Consider the following 24,401-nt stretch of genomic DNA (forward strand, 5'->3'; position numbering starts at 1 on the left):
AGCCACACAGTTTGTCTGCCTCTTGGTTAGTTCTCAAATACTGGAAACTACCCAAAACTTCTAGAGATATAAAAAATAAGTGAGGCTAAATTTTTGTGAACCACATAGTCCATTTTTATTGTGTATTTTTAAACATATCATTCTTCTATATTTCTTTCAATTTACAGCAAACAAATTTACTTTATGATTATCCATCATCCAGTCCTAAACAAGTCCAATGCAACAGAGTTAAACTATATTTTGTGCAGCCTTAGTCTGGGTCAACCAACTATTCTAAAACTGCGTTTGTGATCTGTTTTTGCCACTTATCTAGAACCACAACTCGGCAGCAATGCTGCCTATGATTTAGGTTAAGCTGATGATGCTGTCTGAACAGACTACCACCCTGTATATGAGAGACAGTGAAGATTAAGCATAAATAGATACTTTAGTTAGTACCATTTACCCCTACATTCTTGAAGCTGACTCTCTGATCTTAGATCATAAGAGTGAATGCTGGGGTAATATAATATAGGCAGTAATTTAGAAAAGTAGAATCCTAGCTAAAGTCACAAGGTTAGTGACAACACATCCCAAGACAAACTGAATAGGAAAACGGTTTTTTTTTTTTTTTTTTTTTTTTTTGCCCATGCCGCGTGGCTTGCGGGATTGTAGTTCCCCAACCAGGGGTTGAACCCAGGCCCTGGGCAGTGAAAGCATGGAGTCCTAACCACTGGACTGCTGGGGAATTCCCAGGAAAACATTTCTGAAGTTAAGGTAAGAGTCAAGGAAAAGAGGGTCAAAAAAGTCACTCTTAAGGCCAGGTTCCTCTTGAGACTACCAGATGTACAAACGTAGACTGTAGGAGCCTGGTGTCTCAACTTCCATCACTGCAGACATCTGCAGAGAACCTCTGCATGACATAGAGACTTCTAGCTAACTGTGTTCATGACAGTAAGGACTGAGAGAAGCCAGACTTCAGTTAGCTCCTATCATTCCTCCCATCTTACTTTATGCTATTTATTGCCTTGCTCTGATAATATTTTCTTTATTCCCCAGTTTTCCTCCACTCGTTTTAGTCATGGCAGATACTGTCAGTAGCCTACCCAATATCCATCCTCTCCATCATCTTCCTTACTGTTCACGGTGGCAATGTACACAGCTCCACATGAATTACAGATTAGTTGGGTATAGAAATTCTGGTAACAGTTATTTCTTCTCAGTGCTTTGAACATATCCAGCCCTTCCAGCCTTTACTGGGAGCTTGTAAGCTGCCAATCCAATAATCAATCCTCTTCAGGTAATGCAGATCCTCCCTGGTTGGTTTGCTTCTTCTTCCTTTTTTTTTTCTTTTCTTTCTTTGACGGGGGGGTGGAGGGGAGTCTTTGATGTTCCACATTTTTACCATAATATATTTAGGCTTGGATCTATTTTAGTTATGCTACTCAGGATTCACCATGCTGGGATTAACATCATTCTTGAAAATTCCTCAGTCATTATCTTTGAATACTGCCTCTTCCTCACTCTACACATGCTCTCCTCCTAGAGCTTTGATTAAACATGTAGACCTTTTCACGCAATCCTCACATCTCTAACTTTCATATTTTTTATTCTACATCAGATCTGTACTGGAGCTCACTAAATTCTCCCTTAAGCAGTGACTCATTTGCTGTTTAACCCATATATTATGTGTTCTATTTGGTTCCTTATCATATCAGCCTTTCACCATTAAATAGCATGTTAGTCTTTCACTTTCTAAAAACAGCTTTATTGAGGTATAACTGATATACAATAAACTGCTTATGTTTAAATTTACAATTTGATAAGTTTTGACATGTGTATACACCTGTGAAACCATCACTACACTCAAAGATAATAAACATATTCTTCGCCCCCAAAAGTGCTTTGTGCCCTTTTGTAATCCTCACATCTCACCTTTCCCCACCCTGCCCAATCCACTCATATATTTTCTGTCATTATAGATTAATTTACAGTTTGTACAATTTTATATAAACAGAACCATACTCTTCTTGTTTTTGGCAGAGGGGGAGGGAGTCTGCCTTCTTTCCCTTAGCATAATTATGTTGAAATTCATCCGTTTTTGTTTTATGTATCAATGGTACATTTCATTTCATTGCTGAGTGGTCTTTCATTGTATGGATATACCACAAATTTGTTTATCCAATCAGCAGGTGATGGACGTTTGGGTCGTTTCCAGTTTGGGGCTACTGCAAATATAGCTGCTAAGAACCTTCATTCACGCATAAGTTTTTCTGTTAAATGTATGGCTTCATTTCTTTTGGGTAAATACTGAGTAGTAGAATGGCTGGGTCACATATTAAGTATACATTAAGTTCTTTAAGGAATTTTCAAACTGTTTTCCAAAAATATTTCCTCCATGCAGGAAGGTGGGGTAATCATAGGGCTCACCTCATTGGTTTCCTGTTTCCCAGGAATCACTCACTTTTGTTGACAGATGTCCACCACTTTCTTTAGTACCATTGCTTCATATATTTTATCTGTGGTTTTAGCTGTTTCAAACAGGAGGGTAAATCCAGGTTCTGTTTTTTTTTCCAGCTTTACTGATATATAATTGACATATTGTGTAAGTTTAAAGGGTACAACATGATGATTTGATATATTTATATATTGCAAAATGATTACCACAGTAGGGTTAGTTAACATACCCATCATTTCACATAATAATCACTTCCTTTCTGAGAACACTTAAGATCTATTCTCTTAGAAATTTCCATAGTCACCATGCTTGTACATTAGTCCCCAGAACTTACTCATCATATAAATGGAAGTTTGTACCCTTTGACTGACATCTCCCCATTTCCTCCACCCCGCAACAAACACCATTCTTCTCTCTGTTTCCATGAGTGCGGCTCTTTCAGACTCCACATAAAATGATAGCATAGGGCTTCCCTCGTGGCACAGTGGTTGAGAGTCCACCTGCCGATGCAGGGGACACGGGTTCGTGCCCCGGTCCAGGAAGATCCCACATGCCGCGGAGCGTCTGGGCCCGTGAGCCATGGCCGCTGGGCCTGCGCGTCTGGAGCCTGTGCTCCACAACGGGAAAGGCCACAACAGTGAGAGGCCCTAGTACCGCAAAAAAAAAAAAAGATAGCATACAGTATTTGTCTTTCTGACTTATTTCACTTAGCAGAAAGTCCTCAAGGTCTGTCCATGCTGTCACAAATGGCAGGATTTCCCTCCTTCTCACAGCTGAATTATATTCCATTCTGTGTATTTATATATCACATCTTCTTTATCCATTCATCTGTGGATGAAGACTTAGTTGTTTCCAAATCTTGGCTACTGTGAATAATGCCGCAGAGAATATGGGAGTGCAAGTATCTCTTTAACATCCTGTTTTCACTTCCCTTGGATATACACCTAAGAAGTGGGATTGCTGAATCATACGGTATTTCTAGTTTTAACTCTTTGTGGAACCTCCATACCGTTTTCTACAGTGGCTGTACCAATTTAAATTTCTACCAACAGTGCAGAAATATTCCCTTTTCTCCATATCTTTACCAACACTCTATCTCTTGTCTTTTCTATCACTTTTTCTAGCCATTCTATAGGTGTGAGGTGGTATCTTACTGTGGTTTTGATTACACTGCCCTGATGATTAGTGATACTGAGCATCTTTTCATGTACCTGCTAGCTGTTTGTATGTCTCCTTTAGAAAAACGTCTATTCAGGTCCTCCGCACATTCTTTAATTGGATTTTTTTTCGCTATTGAGTTATACGAATTGTTTATGTATTTTGGATATTAACCCCTCATCCGATATATGATTTACAAATATTTTCTCCCATTCTGTAAGTTGCATTTTCATGTTGTTGATTGTTTCTTTTGCTGTGCAGAGTCTTTTCGTTTATTGTAGTCCCACTTATTAATTTTTGCTTCTGTTGCTTGTGCTTTTGGTGACATATCCAATAAATTGTTGCCGAGTCAGGTTCTGTTACTCCATCTGGACTAGAAGAGGAAGTTTCACCTGGTATTTTTTAATAGTCTCATTCTTTGACAATGCTTTTTATTCCCTTGCATTAATAATTACAATCATATTCATTGAAAGTTTCTATTTGATAATCCTATTATCTGAGGTTCTTAGCAAACTAACCTTAGGGTTTTCTATGTCTGCTGCTTCTCGTTCAGGAAGTATCTTTCTTATGCATTCTGTGATACTGAAATGTGAGTTCACCTTCAACAGGGTTTTATTTGAAGAAATACTGTGCAGCCTGGATTAAACATACGACGTGCCAAAGCAATTTTACAAGAGCTTCGCCTGGTGCCCAAAGTTACTGCCAGCCTGGGGCCATTGTTATGTTAATTACTTGGCTGGAAATTCCTAACGTCAGTAACAGTTTAAAATCTAATCATAAACCTAAGTTAAGACAAACCTAGGATTATGAATTCTCAAAGGAAAAATTTTTTCCACCCAGCTAAGAAATACAAGCTTCTTAACATCTGTCTGTGCCAAAGGGTGGACTGTTTTTCCCCTTAGGGTACAGCTAAGGGATCCCAATTATATGCTGAGGTCTCTGTCTAATAGCCCATCTTGCACTGGACCAAGACTTAAGCATCTGCCTCTATGTGGGCAATAAAACCAAGCCCCTTGGACATCCAGACTGACATGTCCTTCTCAGCCCTCAGAGCTGTTGCAGTGTCAGGTCACTCTTATTTTCCTCTGCATTTTTGGCTCTTGGAATTTCCCTTACTTTCATGTGAAGTTAGGTTATGTGGTGGCTGGTGATGCCATCAACCAAGATATTAAACTCAAAATATCAAACAAGCTGGGGTAGAATCAAAAGGCAATGAAGTGGGAAGAGTGTCAGTGTTAGAATGTAAGTATGGTCCTAATTTGTGAAAACTTTAAAATTCCCTCTAACACATTCTAACATTTCCCTCTTCAATTACTTACCTGCTGATTCCCAACTTGTATTCTTCCCACTGGAATCTTATACTGGAATCTATGCTGGTGGTTTTCAAACTATGTTCTGCGGAAGGAAACTGACCTCAGCCCTTACCCCTGAGCTCTTTCTGAGCTTGGATAAAAGAGTTTAGATAAAAGATTGAGGCTTTAGAAAGTTGGAAAATCCCTTTTCTGTGAGGTAGACCAAGTATTTTAAATGTATAAAAAAGTATAAAATAATTCTTTAAATTCATCTAATACGAAGAAATAACTCTGTTTTGTACATTCAATTTTTTCTCACGTAAGTTTTAATTCAGGTAGAAATATCCTTGAATAAAAGTTATATTTAGATTCCACATCAAGAGTTGACTGTTTTCCCTTAACAAATTAACCACCCACCTTTCTTTCTCTTAGGTTGTTCTGGTGATGAGCGTCCTGGTGAGTGTGCATATGTCTCTTGAACGTGCTGAGTTTCCATCACTTCAGGAATCCCATCTAATGTGACGGATACATGGGTGATTGGGGCAACAACAATGTCATCTTCAGATGAACTAAATATATTATTATCTAATGGAAATAAAATCAACTAATTGTAATCAACTTTGTATTATAAACCAAAATAATTTCATAAAATATTTCCTGTTTCTTTGAAGATTAAAATAGAAATAAGATTTTGAAATCTAGTCCCTGCTTTTTATTTCCTCTGCCCTAAGTCAAGTACCCTGAGGCAGTCCAGGCTTGATGGGACTATTCAACGCCTCCCTTACCTGACTTCCTATCCCCAGTCTATCTTGTCTGTCTTCTCCATTCTTCACATTGCCGCTAAAGTTTTTCTTTAAAACCTAAGTCTGGCCTGACCATATTATTCTTCTCTATAAAAACTTTACACCCTGAAGATTAGAAAGAAAAATAAAATTAACATATCTTCCCATAGTTTACAGGGGAAAAAAGATAGGAACAACCCAAACTCCATAGCATGCCATTCTGAGCTTCCACAATCTACAAACCATTATGAAGCTTATACTTCAGCTATACCAAAGCATTTTGAATCTCAAACATTTTATTGTTTTTTTTTACAGGTCTGTGTCTGCCTCTGCCTATGTTGAATGCCCCTTCCTGTCTCCTCCACCCATGAAAAGCTTATTTGTTACTAATCGCCCAGGTCAAAACACTGCCTCCATAAAGCCTGTCTCAGGTGTTTTCAGCTAGAGAAATCTCTCCTTCCAGAACACTCTGCTATCCCTCTCATGGCCTTTATTTTTGGCTTTTACAGTTATTTACATAAACAACTATCTTCAAAAGAAAACTGTCAGCTTGAGGAAAGAAACAAGATCTGTTCATTTCCATAACATGTTATTGCCTGATACATTGCTGTGCATATAGAAAATATTCAATAAACATCTTAAATTGATTTAATAATAATTAAGTTTATGAGTTTGACTACATCCAAAGGAGAACATGGATTTAAAAGCAGATCAATAAATGTGGCAGTGAATTTTATGCCATCAAGTCTAAGAAAACATTGCAATGGATTTTTGCCTATTCACTGATGAATACTGACTAAAGATCAATTTTTATTGATCAATACAGATCAATATTGACTAAAGATCACTACATTATAATAGTTTGGGCCCTAAATACTTCACCAATGAGGTTAAGAAGAAATTCTGCATAATCTGCTATTTGACAACTAAATTACTTTTTTATCTTTAATGTCCTCACTCCCCAAATTAAAAAAAAAAATCTCGTTTAACTGAACACTTTAGCAAAGGTGCCTCAACTAGTACTGTACCTTAAGATGCACTTGGGACCAAAAAAAGATAAAACATGGTCTCTGGTCTCTTGATATTTATCATCTGAGAGAGAGATGGAAGAAGAGCTTTTCAAAGCATATAAACATGGTCCTACTATAGCACAGGGAGCTATATTCAATATCTTATGATAAACCATAATGGAAAAGAATACAAAAAAGAATGTATACATATGTATTACGGAATCACTTTGCTGTACAGCAGAAATTAACACAATATTGTAAATCAACTATACTTCAAAAAAAAAGCATATAAACATGAACAGTCATAACACAACACTCACTGATGCGCTTTTCATCCAGCATAGGGCCAGGAGAATCCATATTGAGGAGTGCTTCAGCTGCCTCGATAGTTTCAATTGTTTCATCCCCATTATGACAGGAAGCTTCAACTACAATACATTTAAAGAGAAAACAGAATTAGCTACAAGACATTTGTTCTTCTAAAAAGCACAGATTCGGGAATTCCCTGGTGGTCCAGTGGCTGGGACTCAGCACTTTCACTGCCAGGGGCCCAGGTTCAATATCTGGCCGGGGACCTAAGATCCCATAAGCCGTGTGGCATGGCCTAAGTAAATAAATAAATACATAAATAAATTAATGAATTAAAAAGCATAGATTCTCATCTCTTGAACCAGGATACATCACTTAGTACTCTGGTTGATAACAATAGTTTGTCTCAACATATAAAATCTATACTGAAAATCACCATTATTTCTCATTTAAAACTTTGCAAGATGCAGGGGTTTTATTAAAAATAACAACAACAACAACCAAAAACCTCTGCAAGACACTGGGAGATAAAAAAGTAAGCAAAATAGAACTCATACTCCAGGAGGAAAACACCAGTCATTCCTGATAATTCTTGTATTTACATGAATAGTAAACTAAGATGTCACTGGGCAGGTCGTGGTGTTTCTGTTGACTCCATACTTTAAAATGACTGGGTTGATAGTTTTAGGTCCCTTTCAGCTCTAAAACTGATTGCAATACTATTAATTCACTCACAGGAATGAATATGAGTCTCTGTTAATTTCTGAATCTTCTTCCATTCTTCTATAATTAGTGAATTGCCATCATCACCAAAAGTTTTAGTCGTAGTCACATGATCTAAACACTCTTTGACAATTATAGTATTCTGGTACCTTTCTTCTCTAATGTGTAATATAGAACACTAATTTCCCTACTGTGAACTGTGCCTAGTGCAAGTTTTTTTTTTATGCTCTTTAAAAATATTAAAATACAAATGAAAATTAATTCAAATACATGCTAGACACTAGACACTTCTCTGCATCCCAGAGAGGTGTCCGAAATAGCTGCACAGCAAATTCCTTGAATGGCTTTTAGCCCCTCAGTTCTAGGATCAGCACCAAGAAACTAACTAGAGCTACCAATGCTCTCTTTGCATGGATAAACTCAAGTTTCCTGAATGTGGTATTTATCATCCATAATCCCTTGTACTTACTTGCTATATTTTCCCCTCAATACTGACAAAATTATACATGTTATTTTTTAAAGTTTGAAAAAATATATATATAAATAAAATCATGATTTTCAGATTCAGGGTTGGACTGATAGTTTATAACTCAATGAATATAAGCCTTTTAATTTTACAAAACATTAGAAAGTAAATATAAACGTAGTACTTAAAGCAAAAGTTCTTTTTCTCAATCAAATGAATGAAAGTGATCATTTATACACTGTACTCTCCCTATTCCTATTCAATCCAGAGAAGCAACAAAATCATTTTCCTCTTCATTATTAAGATTATAACCAGACTTCCAAGAAATCTGTAGTTCTTTGAAATTTACCTTAACTTTCCATTAGAATATTATAACATTTATTATCCTAAATATTTCCTAAACAATTCACACTCTGTTTTAGACTGAAGATTTCCAAGAATCTACAAAATTCTTCGTTGATTCCAAATCCCCAGCTGGCAAAAATACTGAATGACTATCACTCTTAAGTAACTGTACAAGGAAATGTGGAAGATACAATAGTATAGGACATGACCTTTTTCCTTATCTATTGGTAACAGATACTTAGATACTGTCTAAGAAAATAACATAGTGATCAGTCTTACAGTATAGAGCAGACTGACTACAGGCACTGTATATCATTATAAGTTAGGAAGACTTCCTGAAGAGATGGGTTTAGGCTGAGTCATTTAAGATAGCTAGGATTTAAATACTTTGAGAGGCAGAGAGAGAAATTAAAGCAAGAATAATAGTAGAAGCAAGGGCATGAGAAGAAGTGTTATGCATTTAAAGAAAATGAGATAATTAGTCTATACCATTAGAAAGCAAAATGTGTAACAGCTAAAGATTATTATAATAACAGCATATTAAGTAATTTGCTTTACAAATTGACTAATGTGGCTGACTGCCTCCCCAAGGGAGGAATCCCACAATAGGAACGGAAGGCATGGTCTGCTGAAGCAGCAGAGACCAGAGACAATTCCTGAATGATGCTTTCAAAGAAGTTCTGGATCTTGGATTATATACTAGTCAGCTCCTCTCAATTAGGAAAAACTCCCAACAAAGCACATTTTCTCTCATAAAATACTGGCTAACACTGGGAGTCCCCACAACCTGCCAAGCCAGAAGAGAACCTCCTTCTTCCAGATATGAAAGATGTATCTGCAGAATTCCAACCTTCTGGGCTCCATTCCCTCAGCTAATATCTTTGAACCCAAATATCTATAGGTCACAGGGAGGACAAGGAACAAGAAGACAGCCAACATAAAAAGAGGCAAGGATTTTAATCTAGCCTGGATTTCTCCAACAGCAATTTAACCCTTATAGAGTCTTCCTCTTTTAAAGGCTTTAAGCTTTTCCTCTTAAGGCCAGTGCTCACGTTTCTGAGTTACTACAAAAAGCACTCTAGAGCACCTGAATATATTTTTGACTAGTTTTTTAATTCTAAAAGTAGGTGTCCTTCTCATTTTCATACCAAGATACACAAAACTTCATTAGGAGATTCACAGTCTTTGTTACGAAACTACTTCCCCTAATTATAATGAAAAATAAATCAATTAAATTTTAATTATATATTCTATCAAAAACAAGTGCTTAACTGACAAAGGATTAATCTCCAAAATTTACAAGCAGCTCATGCAGCTCAATATCAAAAAAACAAACAGGGCTTCCCTGGTGGCGCAGTGGTTGAGAGTCCGCCTGCCGATGCGTGGGACACGAGTTCGTGCCCCCGTCCGGGAAGATCCCACATGCTGCAGAGTGGCTGGGCCCGTGAGCCATGGCCGCTGAGCCTGCGCATCCGGAGCCTGTGCTCCGCAACGGGAGAGGCCTCAACAGTGAGAGGCCCGCGTACTGCAAAATAAAAAACCAAAAACAAAAAAACATCCCAATCCAAAAATGGGCAGAAGACCTAAATAGACATTTCTCCAAAGAAGATATACAGATTGCCAACAAACACATGAAAGAATGCTCAACATCATTAATCATTAGAGAAATGCAAATCAAAACTATAATGCGATATCATCTCACACTGGTCAGAATGGCCATTATCAAAAAAATCTACAAACAGGGCTTCCCTGGTGGTGCAGTGGTTGAGAGTCTGCCTGCCGATGCAGGGGACAGGGGTTCGTGCCCCTGTCCGGGAAGATCCCACATGCCGCGGAGCGGCTGGGCCCGTGAGCCATGGCCGCTGAGCCTGCGCGTCTGGAGCCCGTGCTCCGCAACGGGTGAGGCCACACAGTGACAGGCCCGCTTACCGCAAAAAAAAAAAAAAAAAAAAAAAAATCTACAAACAATAAATGCTGGAGAGGTTGTGGAAAAAACGGAACCCTCTTGCAATGTTGGTGGGAATGTAAATTGATACAGCCACAATGGAGAACAGTATGGAGGTTCCTTAAGAAACTAAAAATAGTACTGCCATACGACCCAGCAATCCCACAACTGGGCATATACCCCGAGAAAACCGTAATTCAAAAAGAGTCATGGCGAACGGATAAAGATGTGGTACATATATTCAATGGAATATTAGCCATAAAAAAGAACAAAATTGGGTCATTTATAGAGATGTGGATGGATCTGGAGACTGTCATACAGAGTAAAGTAAGTCAGAAAGAGAAAAACAAATATCGTATATTAACGCATATATGTGGAACCTAGAAAAATGGTACAGATGAACCGGTTTGCAGGGCAGATATTGAGACACAGATGTAGAGAACAAACTATGGACGCCAAGCGGGGAAAGCAGCCAGGGGGTGGTGGTGGTGGTGTGATGAATTGGGGGATTGGCATTGACATGTAAACACTGATGTGTATAAAATGGATGACTAATAAGAACCTGCTGCATAAAAAAATAAATTTAATTTAATTTAAAAAATTTAAAAAAAAAGAGTCATGTACCACAATGTTCACTGCAGCTCTATTTACAATAGCCAGGACATGGAAGCAACCTAAGTGTCCATCGACAGATGAATGGATAAAGAAGATGTGGCACATATATACAATGGAATATTACTCAGCCATAAAAAGAAACGAACTTGAGTTATCTGTAGTGAGGTGGATGGACCTAGAGTCTGTCATACAGAGTGAAGTAAGTCAGAAAGAGAAAAACAAATACCGTATGCTAACACATATATATGGAATCTAAAAAAAAAAAAAAAGGTCATGAAGAACCTAGGGGCAAGACGGGAATAAAGACACAGACCTACTAGAGAATGGACTTGAGGACACGGGGAGGAGGAAGGCTAAGCTGGGACAAAGTGAGAGAGTGGTAGTGTATATATAGACATATATACACTACCAAACGTAAAATAGCTAGTGGGAAGCAGTCGCAGAGCACAAGGAGATCAGCTCAGTGCTTTGTGACCACCTAGAAGGGTGGGAGGGAGGGAGACGCAAGAGCGAGATACAGGGATATATGTATATGTGTAACTGATTCACTTTTTTATAAAGCAGAAACTAACACACCATTGTAAAGCAATTATACTCCAAGAAAAACGTTAAAAGAATTTTTAAAAAAGTGCTTACAAGTCCAATTCCTCCATAATAGTTAAAATCAGAAAAGATAAATACTTCAAAAAGTCTAGCAAAATGATTAAAATAAGGCACTGTAACACTTACTCTTAAAAACTTAAGCCTCCTATTTAAAATCTTGTAGATTTAAGGCATAGTAGAAAAGCATATTGCGGGACTTCCCTGGTGGCGCAGTGGTTGAGAATCTGCCTGCCAATGCAGGACATACGGCTTTGAGCCCTGGTCCAGGAAGAGCCCACATGCCCCGGAGCAACTAAGCCTGTGCGCCACAACTACTGAGCCTGTGTTCTACAGCCCGCGAGCCACAACTACTGAGCCCGCGTACCACAACTACTGAAGCCTACGCGCCTAGAGCCCAAGCTCTGCCACAAGAGAAGCCAACGCAATGAGAAGTCCGCGCATGGCAATGAAGAGTAGCCCCCACTCACAGCAACTAGAGAAAGCCCGCGCACAGCAACGAAGACCCAACAACGAAGACCCAATGCAGCCAAAAATAAATAAATATATAAATTTATTTAAAAAAAAAGAAGAAAAGCATATTGCTCCTCTGTCAAGGCTTTGAAATTCTATGAATCGAAGAAAATATCCTCCTAAAACTAAATTTTTGAAAAAATCAGGCAAGTAAGGCACAGGTAGCTCCATAATTAATTACCATCTTCTAAACATTTAACTCTAAATGTTCATTTATATAAGTAAGTTTTATAAATATTTTAAAGTCTACTGGGTCAATAAAAATGATTAAATTAGTATGTATAACTATTCAGTTGCCTATCAATTAAGAAAATACAATGAGAATTTCAAATCACTTCTTTATCAAGCTTTTTATAATGAAAAATTTCAAACATATACAAACATATAGGAAATCATATTTATAATGAACTGAATGTATCAAGGGCCCAGCTTCAATACTTAACAGTCAATCTTCCTTATTCTATACTCCCTGGCCCAACACAGACACGGGATTATTTCAAAGTGAACCCCAGAGAGCCTATCATTCAATCGTAAATATTACAGTATATAGACAATACCATGTTCACATCTTTTAAAAATCACTCTTTAAATCAGATATCCACTTAATATTGAAATTTGTCTCAGATTTTTTTTAATCTGAAAAAATTGGTTTGTTAACCAGATTTCAAACAAAGTTCACGCATTACATTTGGTGGCACGTACCTTCCTTAGTATTTGGCTTTTTTCCATTTTTGTTGTTTATCTTAGGAGAAACAGGATCATCTGTTTGTAGCTTCCCACATTCTAAATTTTGCTGATTATATATCTGTGGTGTCACTTACCATATCCCTCCCCCCGTGTATTTCCTGTAAACTGGTAGTTACATCTAGAAGATTGATTTGATTCGCATTCAATTCTTTGGCAAGAATACTTCAAAGGTGATGCTGTGTGATTCAATGGGCCTTTTGAAGGTAGGTAGGTCTTCCTGCAGTACTTCGAGGATTGAGAAGCAGGTTCAGGTGTTGCCAACCTGATCTATCCAGCATAAAATTCTCCATCAGCCTTTTACCTAATGGCTTTAGAAGTTACTGATGATAGTTACCTAGATGCACTATTTCATTAGGGATTTCAAAATGGTGATAATTCTAATCTTATCATTCCTTTAGCATTTATTAGCTAGAATTCTCTATAAGGAAGAACTTTGTCATAAACTATCTGGTTACCCTGAGCTATGGTTCATACAATAAAGGCAAATTAAACGCTTGGTTCTTTTTCCGTTATTTACTAATTTTCAGAATAATAAATGGGATCTTTCAAAAGTGACCACTGGGACTTCCCTGGTAGCCCAGTGGTTAAAACTCTATGCTCCCAATGCAGGGGGCCGAGGTTCGACCCCTGCCCTGGTCGGGAAACTAGATCCCGCATGCCCCAACTAAGAGCCCGCATGCCACAACTAAAGATCCCGCATGCTACCACTAAAAGATCCCTCGTACCACAACTAAGACCCGGCGCAACCAAATAAATAAATAAGTAAATAAGTATTTAAGAAAAAAAAAGTGACCACTACGTTTAAAATATTTTTATTAGCTTTTGGTTTTATCTTTCTATTTTAAAATTTATTTATTTTATTTATTTTTGGCTGTGTTGGGTCTTTATTGCTGGGCGCAGGCTTTCTCTAGTTGTGGAGAGCAGGGGCTACTCTTTGCTGCGGTGTGCGGGCTTCTCATTGCTGTGGCTTCTCTTGCTGTGGAGCACGGGCTCTAGGCATGTGGGTTTCAGTAGTTGCAGCACGTGGGCTCAGTAGTTGTGGCTCACAGGCTCTAGAGCACAGGCTCAGTAGTTGTGGCACACGGGCTTAGTTGCTCCGCAGCATGTGGGATCTTCCCGGACCAGCGCTCGAACCCGTGTCCCCTGCATTGGCAGGTGGATTCTTAACCACTGCGCCATCAGGAAAGCCCATATCTTTCTATTTTTAAATGTAAGCAAACACATACATATCATTTATATTCTTTCCCCTATCCTAAATAATAGGTAACCATTCGTGCTGTACTGACCCTTGCTTTTTAAACTTCATATACACTAGAAATCATTCCACAACTATATATAGAAATCATTCCACAACTATCTATAGAAACCATACTACCTTCTGAATTTCAAAAACGTAAGGCAAGTTTAATGTGGTTAATATCAGTAATCTAATTTGTAAAACTTTGTTTATTCCACTTCGCTTCAGTGCTTAGGTCAGGAAATACAAAATAAATTGGTGGCTGCTACATGAAACAGGAATGAAAACCAAAAAAAAAGTACAACTAAGCTTTTAAAAATATAGAGAAAATGTTTGCCCTTCATTAAATGATTACAAAAATTTCTTGTAAGCAACAATAAAACCCACAAGCCTTTTTTTTCCTTCCAATTTTATTGAGGTTATAATTGACATACAGCATTGTGTATGTTTAAGGTGTACAGCATGATCTGATTTACATACATCATGAAATGATTATCACAATAAGTTTAGTGAACACCCATCATCTCATACAAAGTTAAAGAAACACAAAAAAAATTTTCTTGTGATAAGAACTGAGGAATTACTCTTTTAACAACTTTTATATATAACATACAGCAGTGTTAATTATATTTATCATATTGTACATTATATCCCTAGTACTTTTTTATCTTCTAACTGGATGTTTGTACCTTTTGACCACCTTGGTCCAATTCCCATTCCCCCCACCCCTGCCTCTGGTAACCACAAATCTGATCTCATTTTCTATGAGTTTGTTTGTTTTCGAAGTACACCTGACCTACAACACTGTTAGTTTCTCAACATAGTGATGTGCTATTGCTGTACATATCAAAATGATCACAATATGTCTAGTTAAGACACATCATCATACAAAGATATTATCTAGTTATTTACTGTATTCTCCACACTGTATATAGCAATATACCTATTAAGTTGTTGATCACTTAATTTCAAATGCATTTTAACCCTGCATTTTTATTCCCCAACTCCACGTTTACTATTTCTGACATCATGTTTTACGTCTTTCTGTTTTGTGTATCCCTTAACTACTCATTGTGAATACAGATGGTTTTACGATGTTTGTCTTTTAACCTTCCTACTAGCTTTATACATGGCTGATTTACTACCTTTACTGTATATTTGCCTTTACCAATGAGATTTTTCCTTTCATAATTTTCATATTTCTTGTTGTGACCTTTTTTGGTTAGAGAAATCCCTTTAACATTTCTTGTAAAGCTGGTTTGTTAGTGCTCAACTCTTTTAACTTTTACTTGTCTGTAAAACTTGATCTCTCCATCAAACCTGAATGAAAGCCTTGCTGGGTAGAGTATTCTTGGTTGTAGGTTTTCCCCTTTCACCACTTTAAATATATTGAGCCACTCCCTTCTGGCCTGCAGGGTTTCTGCTAAAAAGTCAGCTCACAGCCTTATGCAAGTTCCTTTGTATGTAACTTGTTGCTTTTCCCTTGCTGCTTTTAAAATTCTCTCTTTAATTTTTGCCACTTTAATTACAATGTGTCTTGATGTGTTCCTCTTTGGGTTGATCCTGTTTGGGACTCTCTGTGCTTCCTGGACATGGATGTCTGTGTCCTTTCCCAGGTCAGGAAAGTTTTCAGCTATTATGTATTCAAACATGTTCTCTGCCCCTTTCTCTCTCTCTTCTCCTCTGGAACCCCTATAATGCAAATACTAGTACGCTTGATGTTGTTGAGAGGTCTCTTAAACTGTCTCATTTCTTTCTATACTTTTTTCCTTTTCCTGTTCAACTTCAGTGATTTCCACGACTCTTGTCTCCCAGCTCACTGATCTGTTCCTCTGTGTCATTTAGTCTACTGTTAATTCCTTCCACTGTATTTTTCATTTCGGTTACTGTACTCTTCATCTGTTTGGCTCTTCTTTACATTTTCTAACTCTTTGTTAAAAACTTCTAACTTCTTGCTCTGTGCACCCATTCTTCTCCATAGTTCCTTGAACGTGTTTACGATCATCATCTTGAACTCTTTACAGGGAAGGCTGCCTATCTCCACTTCACTTAGTTCTTCTGGGGTTTTATCTTGTTCCTTCATTTGGAAGATATTCCTCTGTCGCTTCATTTTATCTAACTTGCTCTTTTTATTTCTATGTATTTGGTAGGTTGGTTACATTTCCCGACCTTGGAGAAGTGGCCTTCTGTAGGTGCCGTCCTATGCATCCCAGCAGTGGTCTCCCCTCTGGTCACCAGAGCTATGTGTTCTGAGGTGCTCCCCAGTGGACTGCGTGGGTCCTTCTCTTGTGATAGGCTAACTATTGTGGATGGTCTGGTAGGTGTGGCTGGCCTGTGCTCCAGTTGTTTGCCAGGTCCTGCCTTGCGTGGAGGCTGCCAGGGACCCCAGGTGGTCCCAGGGCTAGTGTTGGCTGACAAGTGGGCACAGCCAGGTTCTAGAGTGGGTAGTTGTGGGGCTCGGGATCCCAAGATCTAGTGTCAGCCTGCTGGTGGGCAGGGCCAGTTCCTTATACGGCTGGCTGTGGGGTCAAGGGTGTCCAAAAGCTGCTGTTGGCCCACCTGTGAGTGGGGCTGGATCCCAGATAGCTGGCTGAGGGGTCCAAAGGGGTCCATCTCCTTTAATAATTTCAATTTTAGACTCAAGACTGGTAATGGAAGGATCTCCACATAGATAAAGCTCATAGTCAAATGCTTTTCATAAATTTTTTATAGCACAGCCTTATTTCAAAGGAAATGTTATATAAAACCCCAACATATAAACAGATAAAAGTAGTATTTTATCATTATACATTTTAAAGGTTAAAATTTATATCAAACTTGATATGAGATAAATAAATGATAAAAATGAAAGTGTTTGGGTGGTGGCGCAGTGGTTGAGAGTCCACCTGCCGATGCAGGGGACACGGGTTCGTGCCCCAGTCCGGGAGGATCCCATATGCCGCGGAGTGGCTGGGCCCGTGAGCCATGGCCACTGGGCCTGCACGTCCGGAGCCTGTGCTCCGCAACGGGAGAGGCCACAACAGTGAGAGGCCCGCGTACCAAACAAAAAGTGTTCTGATGAACATGAAAATTTGAAATCAGGGGTTATCAATGACAGCTGCCATCTAATATAACCCTCAAGTCCATAAAAATAGTTTGACCTTTTTATTGAAAATTTCAAAACAGAATCAAAATTATGGGACATAGTATAATGAATTCTCACGTATCCATTCTCAGCATCAATCATTATCAGAACATAGTCGATCTTTCATCCAACTCCACTTACTGCTCAAGGTCCCCTCACACACACCCTGACCCCCAGGATTACTCTGAAGGAATCCATGACACTGTATTTTATCTCTAAGTATTTGAGCATATGTATCTAAAAGATGAAGAATCTAACACAATGCTATTATCATGCCTAAAAATGTTAACAATATTCCTTATCATCTGAAGTGCTACCTAGGTCTCATAATTAGTTTATAAACTGTACTATCCCCATCATCATCTTCCCTGTAGCTTCTCAAAAGCGCAGTACTCTCCCCTCTCCCACTCTGGACTAAGGAGGTCTATAAGATCCTTTCATTTCTTATGACATGACTCGAACAAGTGCAGAAGAGTTAAACAAAGGCTTGGGTTGGAAGTTAAGAAAGGCAAGAGAGAAGAAACATGCAAATAGCAAATCTGATTTTCAAGATGTGGCTTATTTTCTGGATCCATTCCATACCAGTTCTGTTTTCCAGGAAGGAAGGAGCTTGTCTGCATCTCGTCATCAGCTATCTTCAAGTCTAAGCCCAAGAGAGTGAACAACTGGAAGGAAGAAATAATTCCTTCCCCTAAAGATCCAAGATCTGCTTTCCTAGTCTCCACTTCTTCTTTGAGGGCCAGTATCTTCCTTAGTGACTAAAACCAGGAATAAACACCCCTTCAGGGGAGACCCTGGTTCCCGATCCACAAAGAGTGTAGCCTTACCCTAAGGCATCAAGAAAGTAGGTCAGAACACACTGTGGAGAAAACCCCATTAGCTACACAACACATACATGCATAGTGGTGGTCATTCTGTTATACAAAACACGAAGTACACAGTCAGTGATGAGTTGAAACCTCTAATATGATTAATCCAACTGTCTTATTGATAAGCGAGAAACAAATATAGATTTATCAAAAACTTTCACTGGGTTGCTCTGAACAAAAATGTGAATATATGAGAACATGCTTTGTAAAAAATAAGAGGACAGTACAAAAACTAAGTGTTGTTCATCAACGTTATCAATGACTCAGTCACTGGGTGCATGACATAAGCAAGTCATTTAACTTCTCTAATTTCAGTTTTCTTTTTCTGCTGTGAGAATTAAATCTGTACTTTTTAAAAAATCTACTATGTTAATATGATACAATGATAAGAAGACAATGCCATTTGGGAGGTATTTTTGCCCAAAATGGATTATCTCATTCCAATCATGAGAAAATATAACAGAAATAAAACTGAGGAGCATTGTACAGTGTCTGACCAGTACTCCTCAAAAGCATCAAGGTTATGAGAGACAAGGAAAGACAGAGGAACTGTCATAGACTGAAAGTGACTAGGAACAATTACCAACTAATTGCAATGTGAGATTCAAGATAGGATCCTGGAATAGAAAAAGGATGTTAGTGTGAAATGCGTGGAATAAAGTCCAGGTTTAGTTGATAATACTGTGACTAATGTTAATTTCTGGTTTTTAATTTCAGAATAAATATTCAGAGCTTCCCTGGTGGCGCAGTGGTTAAGAATCTGCCTGCCAATGCAGGGGACACGGGTTCGAGCCCTGGTCTGGGAAGATCCCACATGAGGTGTAGCAACTAAGCCCGTATGCCACAACTACTGAGGCTGCGTGCCACAACTACTGAAGCCTGCGCACCTAGAGCCTGTGCTCTGCAACAAGAGAAGCCCATGCACCACAATGAAGAGTAGCCCGTACTCGCGAGAAAGCCTGCATGCAGCAACAAAGACCCAATGCAGCCATAAATAAATAAATAAATAAAACTTTAAAAAAAAAAAAAAAGAATATTCAAATAATCTTTGCTTCTAAGTAATTAACTTTCTCAAACACCTCCAACATCTCTGGCCAAGATATATGAATGTAAATGTATAAAATTACAAATGCATGCACCAGTTTCTAAAACTGATGGAACAAAGCACCACCTCAACACTTATATTCAGTGTGAAATATCCTACTAGTTCTGACTGAACAAATCTTTAAACCTCGGCACCTTATCCTACATTTGGGTCACGGCCTCCTATTTTGCTTCCTGCAGCAGCAGTAACAAAAGAATATTCCTATCTTTTGCCCTGCAAACAACCTTTCACTGTTATCAGGAGTACAGAGCTAGGCACACAAACAGTGCTCAGTGAAAACTTGGTGAACCGAGCTGGTTTGGTTCCTCTTACACACCTTCTATTTCATCACGTTCATCTGTCTATTTAGGAAAGAAGGAGGAGGAGATAAGTGAGCACCATGAAGCACAGGCAGATGAGAAAGAAAACGTCATTTCCTTCTTCCCACAGGGCTCTAGCTTCCGCCGGTAACGGAGTTACTCAAAACCGAGTCAAGAACTTTTTATATCCCCCAAATCACAGGGCTAACCCACTGACTAAAACTATGCCGAAGGAAGGTGCTGTCAGAGGCACACACACCTGTAAGGGTGATGTCGTCGTCATCCTCATCGATGATTTCCTCTTCGGCGACATCCAAGGAGCTCTCAGTGATCATGTCATTGGGCTCCTCCACACAGGCTAGACCCGCATAGCTATTGAGAATATCAGCACCAGGAACGTGTTCCACAATGACGGCAGGAAAAATAGCTGGATCGCCAAGCTGGGAGGGGTGAAGGAAAAAAAGGATTAACAAAGTTTTGCTTTTGTTAAATACAACCCAAATTATTTTACACAATTCAGTTTTCACATCATCAGCTACTTGTATATTGACAAGCTTTCTATGATACAGAGAATATATACCTACTAAGACCAAATAAAACTTTCATTACCAATTTTGGGTCTTAACAGCCAAGTTTTCATTGGGAAGTCCCATAAAAGTATGTTTTTAAAGCTCACTAAATTAAAAAAACTAGTATCATTAATGCATAAGAAGTGTCATACAAATGAAATGTACAACTAAAATCTCAGCAAAAGTTTCTTTGACAGAAAAAAATCTATGAGCTTAATAAATATTACACTGTCACTTGGCACACAGGCCGTGTTTAACAACTAACTGCTTTTGGTTCAAATGGGAAAATTAACTTTCACTTTCTATCTGGTTATAAGATCAGGGAAGTCGAGAACTGGAAGAACTCTAGTCTAGCCATCTCATTTTACAGACGAGGAAACTGAGGCAGAGAGGATTTTTAACAGCCTACTCAAAAATCAGTTAATTAGTCATGAAAAAATTCAATGTTAAAAGTGAAAGCCAAATAAAAAATGTTTTGAATGTACCTAAGTACACATGAGTCACACTACTATATAGTAAGGGCTATCCATACAAGACTTACTTCTTAAATACAGTAAAAATGCCGACATTTATTAACTTGTTTTATATTGCTCTACTCGTCATATGGTAAGGGTTCTGTTCATTTGTTACACTTTCATAGTAACATTTCTCTGCAAATCATCATCCCCTAAACCACTAATATACACTAAACCGTCTATTGATGAAAAAAACGATTAAGATGTCATTACATTTCTCTTCTACTTTAAAAATTAAAAAACTTCAGACTTTAAAAAGTTGTAAAAGTAGTACCAAGAATTCTCCTACAACCTTTATCCACATTCCCCAAATGTTAACACTTAATCATGTCTATCATCCTCTTTCTATATTATCATTTCTATATCTATAGTTTTTCTGACTTATTTGAAAGTGGTAGACATACTGCTCCTTTAACCCTAAATACTTAAGTATATATTTTCTAAATATATGACCATTATCTTATACAAAGATAGCACAATTATCAAAACCAGGAAAGTAACACTGATACAGTACTATTATTTAATCTATAGACCTTATTCAAATTTCTCCATCTCATTAATGTCTTTTTTTCAAAAAATGGGAAAAAAAATTGAGATCAGGATCCTAAGTTTCATTTAGTAAATATCATGTTTCTTCATGACAACTCCTTTAATCTAGAACAATTTCTTCTCCTTTAATCTGGAGCAGTTCTTCAGTTTTTCTTTGTCTTTCATGATCTTGACACTTTGGAAGAATACAGGCCATTTGTTTCATAAAATGTCCCCCAATTTGGGTTTTTGTGGTATTAACTCATCATTAGATTCAGTCTGCATTTTTGGCTAGAATAAAAAAAAGTAATCTTGTGTCCTTTCAAATACATCTTATCAGGAGGTCAAAAAATACCTTTTTGTCCCATTACTAGTGATATTAACTTTGATCATTCAGTTAGGGTGGGGTCTACCAGGCTTCTCTACCATAAACTTACTATTTTTCCTTTCATAATTAATAAGTATCTTATGGGAAGATAGCTCATGTAAATATCCTGTTTCTTAAAATATATATATGTTGAAAATATTTATGATTTCATTATAACTAAGCAGCCTCAATCTTTTAAAATTAATGTTTGTAGCAGTGCATAGAAGTTAAATATTACTTCTTATATAAGAATTTAATTACCTAAATTAAATATATGGTATCATAGGTACTAAACAGATACTATCTGTGCCTTCAAGAATGTTATGTTCTGAAATTTATAGATAACATTAATACTAAAACATATTTGGATTGCTTTATTTTAAAATGTTTCTTCCTATTTCAGAAAAGAGGAAAGTTAGTCAGAAGGAACTGGCTCTCCAAATCATAAGTTTTAAAACAGAAAGAGGCTCAAACATTACAATGTAAAACACACACAGGGAGGCACTAGAGAGAGTATCATATAGAGTAGCCCAAGTATAGTCATTGCCTTGCCCTTCTCTTTTTTGAGAGTGAATGCTGCACATGCAACCCAACTTAGCATGAGCACATGCTTGTTGACAGCACTTCTCCTCTTCTCTCCTAAGAGTTAAACTTAAGCTCCTCGACTTCTGACAAGGCTGAGCCCAGAGTTGAGTTAATTCTCATGATTTCATTTTAAGCCGCAACAACTCCATGTACCAGGTAAGGACAGGGCTTATCATTTCTATCCACTGGCAGATAAAGAATTAGGTTAAAAAATTTACCCAAGATCACCACTAAGTCAGAGACAGAGGCAGGTCGATGCAATTCACAGAAGCCCTCAAATGAAAGCGAAGTATTTCTCCCTACCCACATCTATTTGGCTCCTTAAGTTTGGGTAGTGAGTGTTTAGAGTGTGGCTATTACGAGGGATATCTCCAAAATTTTTTCTGAACCTATAAAGTTCCCAAGTTTCAAAGGACTACAGATACGTGTTACTACTTTCTGCCTTGTCCTATTCTCTTACTCTGTAACTGGATTGGAGCTGATGACTCTAGTCTCCAGAGGTACAGGTGTTAGAACACCCTGTCATATACCACTATAATCAATGCTACATCTACTTCAGTGCCCCTCTCCAGAAGCAACCACTCTTGCCAATTTCTTTGCTCCCTAACAGAGGCAGTCTGTGGATAATCAAGCATATTCTAATTTGCGTTAAACAATCATTTTTAATTTCAGTTCAAATTTTAAAATAATTTTAAAACTGTTTAAGACAAATTTCAAACACACAAAAAGTAGAGAGAAAAAATTAGTTTCCACGGAAGTAAAAGATTACTTAAGAATGAAAAGGGACATATGGCTGTGTGATTTAGAGAGTGGCAACCTGTAGTAAAGAAGAAAGACTGTGAACCAGGAGACCCAAGGCCTTCTCCAATCCTACTATCATGATCTTATCTTCCTCACTTTAAATGAAAGAAGAGCACCAGTTGATCCCAAGGGCACTTCCAGCTTTTAAGATGTATTTTAAAGGTATGGATTTGAAAACTGCCTGTTGATAACATTACAGTAGAAGAGATTACTCATTCTTATGGACTAAACTGGGGGAGGGAGTCGCATGCACAAGTGGTCACAAACCTTCTGGCTTTGCTACTGCTGTTAGCTAATATTATTAGCACCAGGCGTTTTGCTCATTGCTTCACATGGATTACCACCTTATTTCATCATCACAAAATCCAATTAAGGAGACACATAAGATTATCTGTTTTATACATGGGAAAATGAAGTCTCAAGGAGAAAGGAAATAATTTACTGTAAGTGGAAGACTTTTTTTTAGTATTTATTTATTATTTATTTGGTTGCGTTGGGTCTTAGTTGCAGCAGGCAGGCTCCTTAGTTGTGGCATGTGGGCTCCTCAGTTGCAGCTTGCTGGCTCCTTAGTTGTGGCATGTGAACTCTTAGTTGCAGCATGCGTGTGGGATCTAGTTCCTGGACCAGGGATCGAACTGAGGCCCCCTGCATTGGGAGCTCGGAGTCCTAACCACTGCACCACCAGGGAAGTCTCCGGAAGACTGTTAAATTGACTCCAGAGTCCATGTTCTTTACCTATTCCCTACTATAACCAGCCTTAAACATGGTGCCATTTTGTTTTGGGATTGGTTTTTGTTTTTGTTTTTTTGGCATATTTACTTAGCTCTGTTTAGAAAAACAGAATAGGCAAGGAGCTGTGTTTGCAGTATGACTTTCAATATTATCTTTTTTCAGGGCTTCTCCGATCCAAATCTATTATAAACTGTCTTGAAGGCACAGCCAGTCCCTCTTGGTCCCCAGGGACTTCCCAGGATCACTCCCAATTTAGCCATACCGTCTTCTCCTTCTAGATACTTGCTCCTCTCACGAAAAACATAGGCCACTCTTTTCTAGTCCACTGAGATATATATTCAAAGTTGTTCATTTCTAATTTCTCCAGGGTGCTATTAATTCACATACAATAAACAGACCAACTCTGAATCTTAGGTAACAAGCCTGAATCTGTATATACAAAATAGATCTAGGAAACCTCTCTCAGGTGACTGGAAAGAATCTCTCCCTCTATTACCATGAACAGAAGGAAAACACACGCTCCAGAAACTCCAGCTGCCGATCTGGGCTCATGGTAAACTCCTGCCTTATAAACTGATTGACTAAACTGACTGACTAGTAACTGAATCATCAGGAACCTAAAAACTTCATAACCACACATTCTAACGTTCCATATAAAGAAATGGACCCTAGCCTCTTAAATGAAAAAATTGCCAAATTCCAAATGCTGAATTTTCCTAGATTTAAAA

At 38.0% G+C, this 24,401-nt stretch overlaps 1 protein-coding gene across 5 annotated transcripts in view; it reads right to left on the reverse strand.

Moving 5' to 3' along the window:
- Window positions 1-24,401, reverse strand: part of ELF1 (E74 like ETS transcription factor 1) — a 105,011-nt gene that overhangs the window by 12,439 nt on the left and 68,171 nt on the right. For 3 of the 5 annotated variants that reach the window (XM_027116145.1, XM_027116143.1, XM_027116144.1), the window contains 3 exons: window positions 19,836-20,016; window positions 7,000-7,107; window positions 5,305-5,472 (listed from right to left, as the gene is read on the reverse strand). In XM_027116145.1, the coding sequence (XP_026971946.1) occupies window positions 5,305-5,472; window positions 7,000-7,107; window positions 19,836-20,016 (457 nt within the window). The remainder of the gene's footprint in view (window positions 1-5,304; window positions 5,473-6,999; window positions 7,108-19,835; window positions 20,017-24,401) is intronic. The other 2 variants (XM_027116146.1, XM_027116147.1) reach the window with 2 other exon arrangements.

This window comes from Aethalodelphis obliquidens, unplaced genomic scaffold, assembly GCF_003676395.1.
Source record: "Aethalodelphis obliquidens isolate GAN/ISIS:26980383/991018 unplaced genomic scaffold, ASM367639v1 scaffold16, whole genome shotgun sequence".
In the NCBI taxonomy this organism is placed as follows: domain Eukaryota; kingdom Metazoa; phylum Chordata; class Mammalia; order Artiodactyla; family Delphinidae; genus Aethalodelphis; species Aethalodelphis obliquidens.